This window comes from Micropterus dolomieu, unplaced genomic scaffold (genome assembly GCF_021292245.1).
Source record: "Micropterus dolomieu isolate WLL.071019.BEF.003 ecotype Adirondacks unplaced genomic scaffold, ASM2129224v1 contig_13071, whole genome shotgun sequence".
Taxonomy (NCBI): Eukaryota; Metazoa; Chordata; class Actinopteri; order Centrarchiformes; family Centrarchidae; genus Micropterus; species Micropterus dolomieu.
Genome location: NW_025742057.1, coordinates 139,637 through 154,343, shown reverse-complemented (window position 1 = coordinate 154,343; position 14,707 = coordinate 139,637). Strand labels below are relative to the sequence as shown.

Here is a 14,707-nt window from a genome sequence, read left to right as displayed (position 1 = left end):
TGCTGTGCTGTTTACATATTTTGCTTGCCTGTTTTTTTACTTTTCCTTCTCCTGCAGTTCTTTTCTTTTCTTTAGTGTTTATTGCTGTGGCTCGGCTAATTGTCTTCTGATTGTCCTAAATAGCTAACACAAATAAAAAAATGAAACATTACATTTTAAAAGTTCAATAATGCTTGATCAGTAATCTGGCATCTTTGCAATCAAGAGCAGCTTCCATGTATCAATTAAGTCTAATATCTGTATTTAAGTTTAAATACAAGCTGCCTATGTTAACAGCCCCATCTAGTAACATTCAGTCATCATTTTTCAGCAGTTTTATTATTGTTAAATTACTCTACTTCTTCTACATCAACAGTTGATTAACGAGTCACCTGTTTGCAGGATCTCTCTTGGAAAGCGCTCTCAATTTTTATGGTCCCAGTACATCAGTCAGCAGGGCCGGAACTAACTTGGTTTGGACCAAATCAAACTAACTGCAGGTGTGAAAGACAGCTTAAACTTTCTTTCAGGTCCACATTACAGCAACACTGTCATTTTCTTTCTCTTTTACCTCTTTGGTATACTTGAGGTTTTCCTTCTCGCAGATCTCCAGCAGGCGCTCTTCTTGGATCTGATTTGCTAGAGGTTTGAAACGAAACTTGGAGCATCTGGAGGTCAGGGGCTCAATAATCCTTGAGAACACACAGATACACAGCAGGGTCAGGATTAGTCACAAAGTGTGTTTGTGTGTTCTCAGGGATTATGACTGATGGGTCAGCTGACCTGCTGATGTAGTTACAGATGAGACAGAAGCGGGTGGTGCGGGACTCCTTCTCCATGGTCCGTCTGAGTGCCGCCTGAGCTGGTGCCGTCATGGAGTCCGCTTCATCCAGGATGATTATCTTAAAAGGGGGACAAGGCTTCCCACTACAAATACAGGAAAACAGTGAGTGAGAGTTTTAGCATTAGTTTGGAATTCAATGATCGAAAGATATGTGCACACACGCACGCACGGTTGTTACAGAGCATTAGGACAATTACTATCAGAAACATTGCGCTATATTTGAACATACTTATGAGCAAATCAATTCTGACTCACTCTGTGCGAGTCCCAGCTACGGTGAGCTGAGCAAAGTTCTTGACCTTCTCTCTGATGACCTGGATGCCTCGTTCATCAGAGGCATTGAGCTCCAGAACCCTCTGTCTGTAAAGCTCTGGTCTGGAGGAGGACAGTGGAGGACGACAGAATTCATACAAGAGCAGCAAAAAATAGGTGAATGATCAAATAAATAAAAAGGTGTATTGAAATAAAAGGGGCTGAAGTGGCTTATTCTGACCCACAGAATCATCAACAGCTCACTCACCCATAAAGTTCTCTGGCAGCAGCTAGGATGGTGGAGGTCTTTCCTGTTCCAGGTGGGCCATAGAAAAGCAAGTTGGGAAGCTGCAATTAAACCACAAAGACTACTGAGACTGGGGCTGTGTGATATGACTAAAAATTCATATCGTGATATAAAAGATCTTTTGTAAATTCAATGAAATATTATGAACTCGTGATTTTTCTCTGCATCATAAAAGGTGGGGGGAGCTATTCTGGAGAATTCCAACACAGGACAAATACCATGATATAGAGTGAACAACGACACAGCAAGTAATGTAACTAACGAAGGTTAGGTAGGTTGTGGATTAGCAAGCTGTCGCTACGTGCTGTTGCAAAGTAAACATGAGAGGACGAGACGGTCCCAGAGCAGCACAGCAGCTCCAGACAACGATCCAACTCTCCTGTTGCTACAGCTGACATCACAACAACAGCACGCCGTGGTGAACTAGTAAGTAAGCTGAAACGTTACCTGACACACACATCATGGCTGAAACAGCTAGTATAGTGTAGTGTGGCTCGTCATTACAACAGACTTCTCTCTTTGGTATGAACTCCTTGTTTTTGCTTGCGTGAGTTCTTCTGTTCAGTATTATCCAGTTATGAGGAGGGATGGCGATCAATACCTGGTTCTAAAAGGACCCAGTTCCAAAATTTCTTAAAACTCCAAAATCAATAAGGTCCGAGCTTATCGATACTGCTTTCGAGACTAGCAGGTACTATAATGTAACGTTATGTCTGGAGCGTCAAATCTGATTTAACTTAAAACGCGATGGATAAGAACTGTAAGGCGTGGGACTGTTTTTCATCAGGCTGCAGTCTCTGCTGCTCTCTGTCAGCTCCCCTTGCACTTGCTAACCCTCCAGTTTTTCACTGCTATCTCCCGGCTTCCTACCAGCTCACAGCAGTTTAATGTTACGGTAGCTGGGTGGTGGAAGCTGCTGACAGACGTAACTGTAGATTTATTTCAAACAGTGTGGCAGTTCTAGCAAACGGTCCACATTTGTCTATAGTTCATCACTTCTAAATATTCTCTAAAATCATGTAACGTTACAGCAGCTAACGCTGCCCATTGCTAAATTAGCCACAAAGCTAATGCCGTGTTTATCGGTGGAGGGGAGCTAACATTAATGAGCCGTTACACTATAGTTTCTGGTGTATTCTAAATATATCTGCGAGCCGCCTGTCTTCACTGTCTGCGTGTCTGAGATGATTAAACCAGAGCGGGCATGTAAATAAACGTGAGCTGAACAAGAATCTAAAAACACGGCTTCCTGTAGCTCCTCTTTGTGTGACGTAGATGTGAAGCGCTGTCAGAGCCGTAACAGCTGTGGTTGTAGTTATAATGTTAGTTAAATGAAATCTCAAAGTTGCAGATCCTCGTAGAGAGTCATGTTGTATTAGATGCATTCAACAGCAGCTCGCTGTATCCTAGACGGCATGATTTATGCCGATAAAGTGAAATACACATGCTTATTCTCTCTCACTCTCTGTTTACAGACGGCTGAAAAACTTGCACTTTCCAGTAGCAAATATTTATTGATGTGCAATTGTTTACATGTTCACTTTTTGAGACTATAATCGATTTTATTAACATAATCTATTTAGGAAAAGGTTTTGTAGCTCATATACATACCAGCTTTCAATATCGGCCTGTTCTAAGTGTAGTTTATACATTAAGGGGGTCTACTATCCAAATCATTCTTAAAATCATAATATCGGCTCATAAATCAGCTCTTTTTCACTTTAATATCGGCATCAGCCCCCAAAAACCCACATCGGTCGGGCTCTAGAGGAGGAGTAGGGACTGATACAGACTGACTTCTTCATTCTTTCTAAACATCAACACTCAGTATTTTGTCCCAATATGTGTTTATATATTGACTTTGCTATTGTAAACTCTAATGTTGTTGTTGTTGTTGTTGTTGTTACAACATTTTGTTTAAAATATTAAATTCTAATCCTATTATTAATTTTAATAACCAGGCGGCTAATATGCACACTTCAATATTTGTTTATTTATCACGTCATATGTCATCTTAATATATAGCAATGTTATCACACACAAATATCATACCGTGCAGGCCTACCTCATGCCCATAGATAAAGGACTGGTCTTACCAAATAACCCAAATTAAATAATAGTAAAGTATCGATAGTGGTATCGATAAAGACTCGGATCGTTAAGCAGTCTCAATAATGGTATCAATATAAATAAAAGTGAACGATACCCATCCCTAGTTATGAGTAAGTGTCACTCTCTTCCACGTTTGTTTATTTCTAATGCAAATTTCTTTCCTGCAACACCGGCAAGTGTGGAAGAACGGACCGCGGTGAAGTTCGTTACAAGTTGGATATAAGTTTTCCATTGAATTGACAGATGTCTGTCGAGTATCAACGTAAAACTAACTTCACCGCGGTTCAAAGTGTTGTTAAAGCATAATTTTAAACGGTGGACGTTTTGCTATCGTCAGACGATATATATCGTTATATCGCACAGCCCTAACTGAGACGCAGAGAGACAGATTTAGCTGATGTTTGAGTACTACTTTCATTTCTTTTCTTCACTAATTCCCTGCTATTGTTGTAATATTACAGCTTTATTGTGATATTGCTATTAAGAATGTTTTTTTGCAGCCTCAATGTTGTGCTCTCTGGCACCTTTGTTTGTTTTAGTTTGTTTGTTCAGTTTTCAGCTTCCCTTTTCTGATTACACTCACTAGGGAGGAACTTTTAAACATTCAACAGGTCACTTGTTAAACCTTTTCACTGCTTCTCACCTAACTGGAAAGTTTTACAGAGCTTTTAGTTGGAGGAGCAGCAGCTTCATGGGATTTGAGGGAGAGGGCCGAGGGGGAAATGCTTTGGAGTGATGCATCAGCCGCGACAGCAGAGATAACTAAAATATGTGAAGCCTGTGTTCAGAACTGTGAGGGGATGGACCAATGAGGCAACACTGGAATTACTGGCCTGCTTTGACCGCACTCGTTCGCTGTACATATACACATTTTTCATTTTCCATGTCTAATCTACAAGAGAGGTTTGTCTGATGTAGCATCATTTACTCCGATTTAAGGGTCCTTGGATACAGTTAATAACCAGTGAGTGAGGAGCAGGTTCTGCATGCACAGTGAACCAGCAATCCCAATATTATTCTTGATCAGTTGATCAATTCTTTTAGGATGCTTAATTATTTTCAAATACAGCAACTGAAGTAATCTGTTGAAACTGTATTTTTTCATATCGCAATATATATATATATATATATATATATAAAATATTGCAATGTTAGTTTTTTTCCCCCCAATATCGTGCAGCCCTAAGACATATACTGTACATAACCACCCACTTCATGTTTATAAAGAAATCTAGCACTTCACCCATTCAATATTGATTCATTTGTACAATTTACATTTGTTACCAACCAACAGAACACTGTTGTTATTGTTGCTTTTAATATATATATATATACACACATACACACACACACACACACACACACCTATTTTTCACCTACAGTACAGTTGTGCTCATACGTTTGCATACCGTGGCAGAAAATTATTTTGGCATTGATTTTGAAAATATGACTGACCGTGCAAATACTTTTTATTTAAGGACGATCATATGAAGCCATTTAGTATCATATAGTTGTTTGACTCCTTTTTAAATCATAATGATCACAGAAATCACCCAAATGGCCCTGATCAAAAGGTTACATAGCCTTGAATGTTTGGCCTCGTTACAGACACACAAGATGACACACTTGAAAATGGCAATTGAAGGTTAATTTCCCACACCTGTGGCTTTTAAAATTACAATTAGGCCTAGTGTCTGTGTTTAAATAGTCAATAACTCTGGATGCACTGAGCAGACTAGATACTGAGCCATGGGGAGCAGGAAAAAAACTGTCAAAAGACCTGCAGAATAAGGTAATGGAACTTTATAAAGATGGAAAGGGATGTAAAAAGATATTCAAAGCCTTGCAAATGCCAGTCAGTACTGTTCAATCACTTATTAAGATTTGGAAAATTCAGGGATCTCCTGATACCAAGCCAAGGTCAGGCAGACCAAGAAAGATTTCAGGCAAAACTGCCAGAAGATTTGATCGGCATACAAAGAAAAACCCACAGAGAACCTCAGGAGAACTACAGGCTGCTCTGGAAAAAGAATGTGTGGTTGCTGCAAGGAGCAAAATAGGACTCCTTTCAAAATGAGCTGCGTGGTCAAGTTACCAGAAAGAAGCCTTTACAGCGCCAATGCCACAAAAAAGCCCGACTAAATACCCACGACAACATCTTCACACGCCTCACAGCCTTTGGCACACTGTAATTTGGAATGACCAAAATAGAGCTTTATGGTCACAACCATAAGCACTATGTTTGGAGAGGGGTCAAGAAGACGTAAAGTGAACAGAACACTTTCCCCACTGTGAAGCATGGTGGTGGCTCACCAATGTTTTGGGGGTGTGTGATTGATGGCAAGATGAATGCAGCATGTTATCAAAAATACTGGCAGACAAATTGCATTTCTCTGCATGAAAGCTGTACAGGGGATGCTCTTGGACTTTCCAGCATGACAATGGCTGAAAGGGTTCTCCCTTCAGTCTCCTCTTCAGCTCGAGTAATGGATTGTCTGGCCAATCTAGAACCTTCCAACCCACTTCGATCATGTGCAGAGCCTTCCTTGAGTTGGCTGTTCACTTTCTCTGATGAGTACATTTAGTTTTTTGTTCTCTACACAAAATGGTCAGCCCTGTTAAAATGACAGTTAATGTAAATTATAGACCTAGCTAAGCAAGCTAGCTAGTGCCACACACAGCCGTTTGCTCCACCGTCTCGTCCAAATATGGTCATATCCGGTGTCGCTGGTTGCAAAAAAAAAAAAAAAAAAAAAAAAAACAGGGCGGCGCTCTATCAGCCAAACTTGAGGATTGAGGCCCAAAAACGGCAGACCACAAACCAATGGGTGATGTCACGATGACTACGTCCATTTCTTATATACAGTCTATGGTCCGATCAAAGCATTTTCTATCTAGGACCGGCTTTACTGAGCACGACCCTAAGCCTGATCCTTTATTTTGCTTAATTGTCAAACAAGTGTCGTAAACGGAGAGCAGTTTGTAGCTACAATGTCTGCAGTGTGGAAAAATGTTAATGTTTTCCAATGACAAATATGTAATTTCACATAGGGCCATCATTTTCACCATATGTCAAAACAAAGAGTTGGAAAAGCTAGAGCTGATAATAAATAAACAACAGCAAAAGATCAGTCTACCGGGGAGGAACTACAAACTTTAGATTTGAGGAAAATGATTTGGTTGGTTATGGTGATTTAACATTTATTGCACAGCATGTTTTGGACATCACCCCCTAAAACCCTGTTAATATGACCTCAGATTTGTTACAGTTGTTCATGTTTGCCTTGTGTGCAACATGAGAAACCTCCTCCCTTCTGAGGTGCATTTTATTTGCACATTAAAATCCAAAAAGAAACGTCTCCTCATTAGCTTAAAAGGACTAGTTTGCATCACTAATTTGCTTTACTAACCTCAGCTCCTCCAGTCACCTCCGTCCTTTCTTTTCCTAACAACCACTCTTTCTGAAAAATAACTGAACCAGTCTGTACAGGACAGAGCTGCAAGCTACACCTGTTTACTCTTGGATTGTAACTGATGTTCTCAACATTGGACAAGTAGGCAGTAATAAAATACAGCTACCAGTTACTTTCTATTGAGCTGATGTTAAGTTACATAGCAGCCAAAAGAGGCAGCCTGCTGTTGAAGCTTTCCTGCTCTGCTCAGTCTGAAGGGGAGGAGGGATGTTAGCTAACTTAGCGCCAACAGGCTTCACTTTTTCAGCAGGTGAGGAAACAACAGACTTTTCTTGGTCTTGAGAAGCTAACACACTGTAACCAACACGTACATTTACTGACAGAATATTTTCCTCCGCTAAAGTTCACCATCACTATCTGCCACTCGGACAATCAAACACTCGCTACGCACCTCCTGATTCCTTACAGGAGTTACGCTGTTATAACACCGTCTGTCACGTAGATGTTTGGTATAGAACGGTGAGAGGAAGCTAGCTAAGCATTGAGTGTTGCCATGCTCCCACAGTGTGCAAGTGAAAACATTTGTAGCGCATATTTTAATTATCGGGGGAAATTTTAGTAGCGGCGGTCATGATGAATGCATATAGGGGAAGCACTGCCACGCCGGACTCACACAGGAGGCTGGCTGCTCACCTGTTCCCGCTGTACAGGTCCATCTATCCTTTCAGTCACAAACGGCTTGTGACTGTGTAGGCTAGCGTTAAGCGCCACGCATCAATCTTCTCACGCAGTGAAAAACAAATCTATATTGTTATAACGTCCAATAGCAGCGAGAATCGTCTCCACCCAGCTGATGCAACTCGGCATACGCCGTGATCGTAAGGAAACCCACACGCTGAAACTCTACCAGCAGACTCGCTGGTTTTGGATTATAAACATCTAAAATCTGAAGTACGATGTGGCTGTTTGGGACTGTGAGCTGCACTTCATCGGGAGCTGCAGAAGTTAACATGAGGATTTGCGCTGAGATGTCTGCCTGATTGGCAGTGTTGGTTTCGGGTTCTACCTCTGACAAAGTGCAGTGCTATTGTTTCATGACCGGATGCAATTGTAACATTTTTTACATTTTCCTTAATAACTCACAGACTACTTGAGATACACAAGTCATCTTTTGATACAAGAAACACATGTGCACTAATTAATAATATAATTGATAGATTTTCACTTAAAAAATACTATAATATTTAATTAAATGCAAGAAGTCAGAGTGTTACAAGGGAAAGTAAGTCATATTGACCCACTGTATGTAAAGTCAAAGCCTAAGGCTACCTCAAAGTAATTACTTTACTGCTAATGTTACTTTAGAGTGTTTTTTATATGGTTCAAATTATTTTAGATGACGGGCATCCTCTGCTAAGTTCTCTGTTCTATCTTCATAAAATTGCTTTTCACAAGTGAACTAGTCATTCTCTTTGGTTTTGCTGGGTCTTATACAATTACCTACTTTAAATCCACTATATAGACAAACTGAAATTGAAAGGAACTTCACTTTTGCAGACTTAGGCCTATATAACATTCACACTTTCTGTTAAACACATAAAACACACATTATTTTATACAAAGAACGTTGACCTATGTTAATTGATGATTTGTTTATACTAGAACAAATCCATTTATTTTAATACACCCTTTTTTTAATGTAGTTTTACATTTATATTTAGTGAAATATGTTCACTTTCTAACAAAAGTAGTCAACACAGACAAACAAGCTGCTTACATTGGGCCATGTGGCTTGGAACATCAGTGAACACAGTGTTGCAATTGCCCCCGATGTTGCAGCCATGATAAAATCTTGTATGCCCGCTAGCCACAACTATAATAGCATAGTTTGTTAGTGTTGTTAATCAATAACCCAGAGATGAAATCTATGGATGTTTAAATTTGTAGTAATTTAATCTTTAGACACCAGAAGAAAAATGCTGTACATCCAAAAAGTTACTTTCATACATCAAAATCAGTATTTTGTTAAAAACTTCTGCTGAGGTGAAATGATCCTGCTCCTTTTCAACAGGCAGAGAGAGAGAATCCTAATGAGCATGTGCAGATTAAGTGTCATCACTCTAGCTTGTTTCTGTTTGGAGAAATTGATTGCGTTACAATTGCCCCCGGTCTCCCCTACAGTCTGAAAGGGAGCATAGCATATAGGTCAGGTGGACTTTTAAAAAATATTATGAATTCTCATTAAATAATGATGTTACTCTCATAATATTACGATTTTCTTCTGGACATATAAGAGAACAAAGCTATGTGAGATTCTGAAAGTTTTGAACATGAGCAGAAAACCTGCTGAAACAAAGACCAGGAGTTTTACTGAATTGAAATGAAATAATTTAGCGAGGTAAAAAGGTGCTACAACAAATTACTTTTTGTTTATAAATCATTTTGTTTGAATCAAGAAAAATAAATATTTATTTTATCAATTTATAATCATTTATTATGACAACTATAGAGGATAATAAAGTAAAGAAACATCACTTTACATTAACTAAATATTTTCATTTAGGAGCTCCTTGGGGAAAAAGGTTATTTTAGAGCGCCTGACCCAGCAGAATACAGTGAGTACTACTCTGCAACAAAGCAACACATACTGGAGGATACTTTTAAAAGGAAAGACAAATTTTATTAAAAACAAAAATCAGAGTTTTGGGAGTTTCTGAGGTAGGGGAAACTATATAAACTTTATAAGCTGTCAACTACAAAATCTAGCATAAGAGCCTGATACTTACATCTGCTCCTTCCACAGATTTCTTGAGCACTGCTACCACCTCCTCCTGAAAGGCCACCTCATTAATACACTTCGGCCTGCTGGGATTTGCAAAAACGCAGAATTAAACCCTCTACGACAGTGTCAACAATAACCGTAAATTATTGGCATTGTAAAAGCAGATATGGCAGACAATTGTATTTGATTGCATTAGAGTGTACAGGTATACATAAAGAAGACACTGACATTAACCTCTGATACTTAAGTAGAAGTAGTGCTGGGCGACATATGAAATAAATTTCAAGTTATAATTTTTGTTGTTGGACAATGTGTAAAAATGTCTCCATCGTGAAAATCAAGTTATTGTTTTTTTTTTTTTTAGCATGGATGACAGTTGACTACATTAGCTGTCAGGACAATCCCATAAAATGTAAATTAAATAGGTAACGTTACACTATAGCAGTTTTTGGAATTGTTTGCTGAATCCAGATCTTTAGCTGGCTCTGGTCATCTTGTAGTGAATTCAATGGTCACATTTACGAGGGACAAAAACACACATGGCAGGAGAAGATGTATTATGTGATTAAACTGATGTGAAACTGAATTAAATGGCCATGTTTTACTTTGAATCATGTTAAATCCTCACTGGCAGTCTGTAGTTGTATGGGATAACCTGCATGTTCTGTTTTATTATTCTTAATCAGGTGTCACATGAGGTTATGAAAAATGTGTTTCAATCAGGTTTTTGCTTTCCATTGCATTTTGCAGGGGAACAAAATCTTTTCAAATTGAGACTTGTCCTCAAGCTTGGCCTTTCTTTTTACTATAAAAGATTCTCGTGTACACAGTACCTGTAATTCAGGGGGAAAAAGGCTACAGAGGCAGAGACATACTATACAGTACACTTACTATTTTTCTACCCAAGGTATGGCCTTGGCTTTCTTCTCTGTACTGGACCCTGCTGCTGCTTTGTCTTTTTGAGGTCTGGACGTCTGAACAGTTGCTCCTTTCAAAAAAGCCTGCATGACTCCTCCTGATTCTGGTAAAAGCAGCAGAAACACCCAGGGATACACAAACATGCAAAAGACAGACACACACATTAGATAAATGCAGCAGCCCACAGCTTCCCTTACATTATTACATTATTACCCTTATAGCAGGGACTAAACAATACCCAGCTGCATAATAAGCTCATTTGTGAAAATGATTAAACTAACAGGAGAAGCTGAAAGTATATACTAACTGTGATAAATAACGTTACAACACGACTCAGGTACGTTAAGTGCCAGACTCAATAAAAAATGTAACGTTATAATGTTAATTTAAAAAAGCGTCACAAGTTGAAAAATTATCCAACTCAACATTGTAACGTTAACGTTAGTTTGATGCAATTCGACGGAAAGATTGATTTTTAATAAGCTTAAATTTACACTAACTTGCTTTCTACCAAATGCTCAGATCGTTATTCATAGTAACGTTAGCGGTTGATACCGAACAAGAGTGTTGACGTTATCTAACTTAATAATGTAGAAGGTCACTTTCTCCGAAGTGTGTAGCAGTGTTAACTTACATGCGAAGAACCAAACCAAATTATTACTTTCTGAACTAAGTATGACAGTAACGTCAACTTACTAGGCCTAATGTCAGTCTCAATACGGACAATGAATGTTCTTCTCGTGGTAAAACCTTTTCTGCTAAAATTACATAATGTGCCGTTGTAATTTAGCATACAAACTGACAGTTATTGACATAAGAAATCTTGGTTGCAACGGAATAAATTCATAGTTAACGTTTCATATAACAGACACGTTAACTAACGCGCAAACAATTTGCTAACTTAGCTAAGTTAGCAAATGCTGGCCTGTTTATTATTAGCTAACGTTAACAGTGTGAGCCAATTGTTAACTGTAGATTCTTCAGATAGAGGCATGGCGCTTACATTGGAAGTTATATCAACCGTAGTCGGAGTTAGTACGTTCCAAAAGCTTACGACGATGTTGCTCCGGATGACTGGTTGTCCCCGCGTTAGGTACAACCCGGTTGTTGACATGGATCAGAGCAGCAGCGCCTTCCCGCCGCTCTGGCGGAGAAAATAACTTCCGCCGACGGTACTGCGTGGCTTCCAATCAGATGCTGAGGATGCTTGAGTTGGTCCTCCTCTTCCTTTCATCGCTCGCTCTCCTCCATGCTTTTCTTTTCTTTTTTTCTCCTCTCCTGTAGTCTCTTGTTTCCGCCTCTCCTACATCCATACTCCGTAATCTCTCCCTCATCTCGTATTACGGTGCTCTGTTAAAGCCGTGCCTATGATAATGATAAAAAATAAAGAAAACATTCTCATTTTTGCCAGTTTGTTATAATTTTACAATTTACAAAAAGCAAATTGACTGTAACAAGATCACCAATGTTGCACATATGCAATAGTGCTTACGTGAATACATCCACATACAGCATGCGTTGTTCAGGGTTTTGCTCTGCTTTGCCTGCCAGCTGCTGTCTCTGCTGTTTGAAAGCGTTCAGTAGGGCCTGTAATTGGCTGGCAGAGATCAGTGAGTGGCAGGGTGAGGCTGAGTGCAGATGTCTCTGACTAATGGTTGTCACCCAGGGAATCTCTACAGTCCCAGGAGGAGCCATGGGCTCATGGAAAAATGCAAATGCCCAAGTGTGGCATTGTTTGCTTTAATCAAAATGTGGAGCGGGATCAGCAGAGTGGCTTGTGGTAGCACTGAATGAACCCAGGCAGCCAAAGAATTAAGGTTGAATGATGGGTGAAGGCTGTGGATTTGTTTCGTTTGAGCCCTCATGAGATAATAAGATAATTAAGGTGAAATCAGAGCTGGTTACCAAGGAGACTGTGTTATTTCCCCTACATTTAATCAAATAGAAATCAAATAATATGTCATTTTTGAGAATCATTCAATATTCCACTAGCTCCAATCCATGCAGAGCCCAGCTCCAGACACCAGGATTTCTCTCATGAATCTATTAACCCCCACCCTATCTATCCACCCCCCCCTCCCCCCATGTCTCTGTGTCTCCCTCCCCCTGTAGGCAGGTAGCAGCCCTCTGATTCGTTTTCCCTCTTTGTGACTCAGCTTCTTTATTAGAGCAAACAGAGCATCATCAAAGCAGCAGCAGTGTTTTCCTACCCACAGCCTGAAGAGTGTCCCTAAGTGGACTCACGAAAAAAAATAGGCTTCATATTCTTAATTCCTTCCTTTTTTCCCTGCAGAGCATCCTTTTAGGAGGACTGGCACGGACTAATTTTTCTTTTTTGTCTTCTGTGAGGATTTCTGTGATGTTGACATGGGAGCTTCTTTTTACTTTTTGGAATATGTTTGCCAGCAGCATGAGATAACGGAATAATTTTCTGGGCGGCTGATGTTTTTTTTGACTAATTAGCTTCTTTGAAGTACTTAGTGGCTGTTTTGTTCGCTGACTCAAATTAAGGACAATCTGTTTCTTTTCCTTTATGATTTTCTGGTTGGGTTTTAACTAACTGCCTAGTTTGCTGACTGACTGCCTGACAAACTAATATTTTATTTTGTTCACTGACTGGCTGACTGAGCCACTTGCTGTTTTATTCCCTGACTTTCTGTCTTGGTTATTTCACCTGTCACTGACTGACAAGCCGGTTCTTTTATTCCCAGACTTACTATTTTCCTGACTGGTTGGGGAGTGGCTTCATCATTGTCACCCCCAGCCTCTGTGATTGTTTGGATTTGGAGGATCTGTCTGCTTGACATGAGAAAAATCTAAGACCTATAAACAAGAAAAGAGGAGAAAAAATCCACAGCAGAAAATTGGATTAGGTAGCAAAAAGAGGCGAGATTGTCGGGGAAGGAAGGGTGACGAGAGGAGGTGCGGCAACGGAGAGAGAGAGGGAGAGAGAGCGGCAAGAGAGAGAAGGGGAGGGGAGTGGATGCGACCCACACCCTGAGATGCTGTGCTGGCTGAGACAAGACGAGATGTCGGTCCAGGAGCTGCTACAGAGGGTGCAGTGTGTCATCACTCATGTTGGTAAGTCGTCACATCTTCCCTTTTGTCCCTCATCTTCCTCTTCATTTTTCACACCGTCTGGTGGTTTGAACAAGAAGAGCTTTCGTTCTCAAGAGTGTCCCCTTTGAGGAAAATGTACGGGAGAGCTCTCCTCTTGGAGTACCCCCTGTTGTTACTTAATAGGCCTGTATGGTAGAAGATGGGATATAAGGTTGTATCTTTTTCGGGAAACCCTTGAATTGGTTGAAAATGTGAAGAGAAGCAGAGCAGATTGAAGCGAGGCAGGGAATCTCCATCCTCTCATCAGGACCACTGAATGAAGAGGGATGCTCTGAATATGGCAGAGGAGAAAGTATGTCCTCAGGATATAACAGAGGATACAGGATTTTTCCCTTTCCCTATACATCCCTTCTGCCCTTTCTCTCCTCCTCGCCATCCCTTCTCTCGCTGTCCTCTCCTCCTTCCATCTCTCTCTCTTCCTTCCCTCCTCATTTTACCGGCTGGTGGAGAAGTAGGTTAATGTGTCACACTGGAGACTATCGCAAGGCATCCTCCATCACTGCACTTCCTGCATCGCATAGTGGCCAGGGGAGGGGTGTTTAGGGGGACGGAGGAGGGCTTGTGCAGTGTTACTATGGAAACTGAGCTAGCTTCTGCTAAGCAAGGGGCCCTGGATTGATATATTGGGAGCTAGGCCTACACTGGATGCTGCCTAAAGGTGTCGATTAAACTGGAGTTTCTTTCATCCTGTGAGGGGGTCTGTGTATTTCTCGTGTATATTATACTCTTGCCGAAGCCCTTGTCTCCTATTTTCATATTTTATTACTCTATGCCTACCATTAAAGAATTACATGTCTATTGATCTTGCATAACATAAATTGTAACGCACAGTGTGGAACCTCTAGATGGCGGCACACACGAGAACTACACAATATACACAGATGCACACACATGCGCGCGCACAAACACACACACACACACAAACACACACAAACACACACACACAAACACACACGAACAAAATAAATTACAGGGTCTAT

The 14,707-nt window shown here is 40.3% G+C and overlaps 1 protein-coding gene across 2 annotated transcripts; it reads right to left on the bottom strand.

Annotated features, from left to right (window-relative positions):
• Positions 1–550: 550 nt before the first annotated feature.
• Positions 551–11,807, bottom strand: LOC123966286 (replication factor C subunit 4-like; the record flags this gene model as incomplete). 2 transcript variants are annotated; one of them, XM_046042472.1, is given in 7 exon segments in its annotated part: positions 551–671; positions 763–906; positions 1,079–1,198; positions 1,344–1,423; positions 9,694–9,772; positions 10,581–10,710; positions 11,611–11,807. In XM_046042472.1, coding segments are annotated over 6 exon segments (660 nt in total), but the record flags the coding sequence as incomplete, so codon positions are not given.
• Between the last annotated feature and the right edge of the window lie 2,900 nt (positions 11,808–14,707).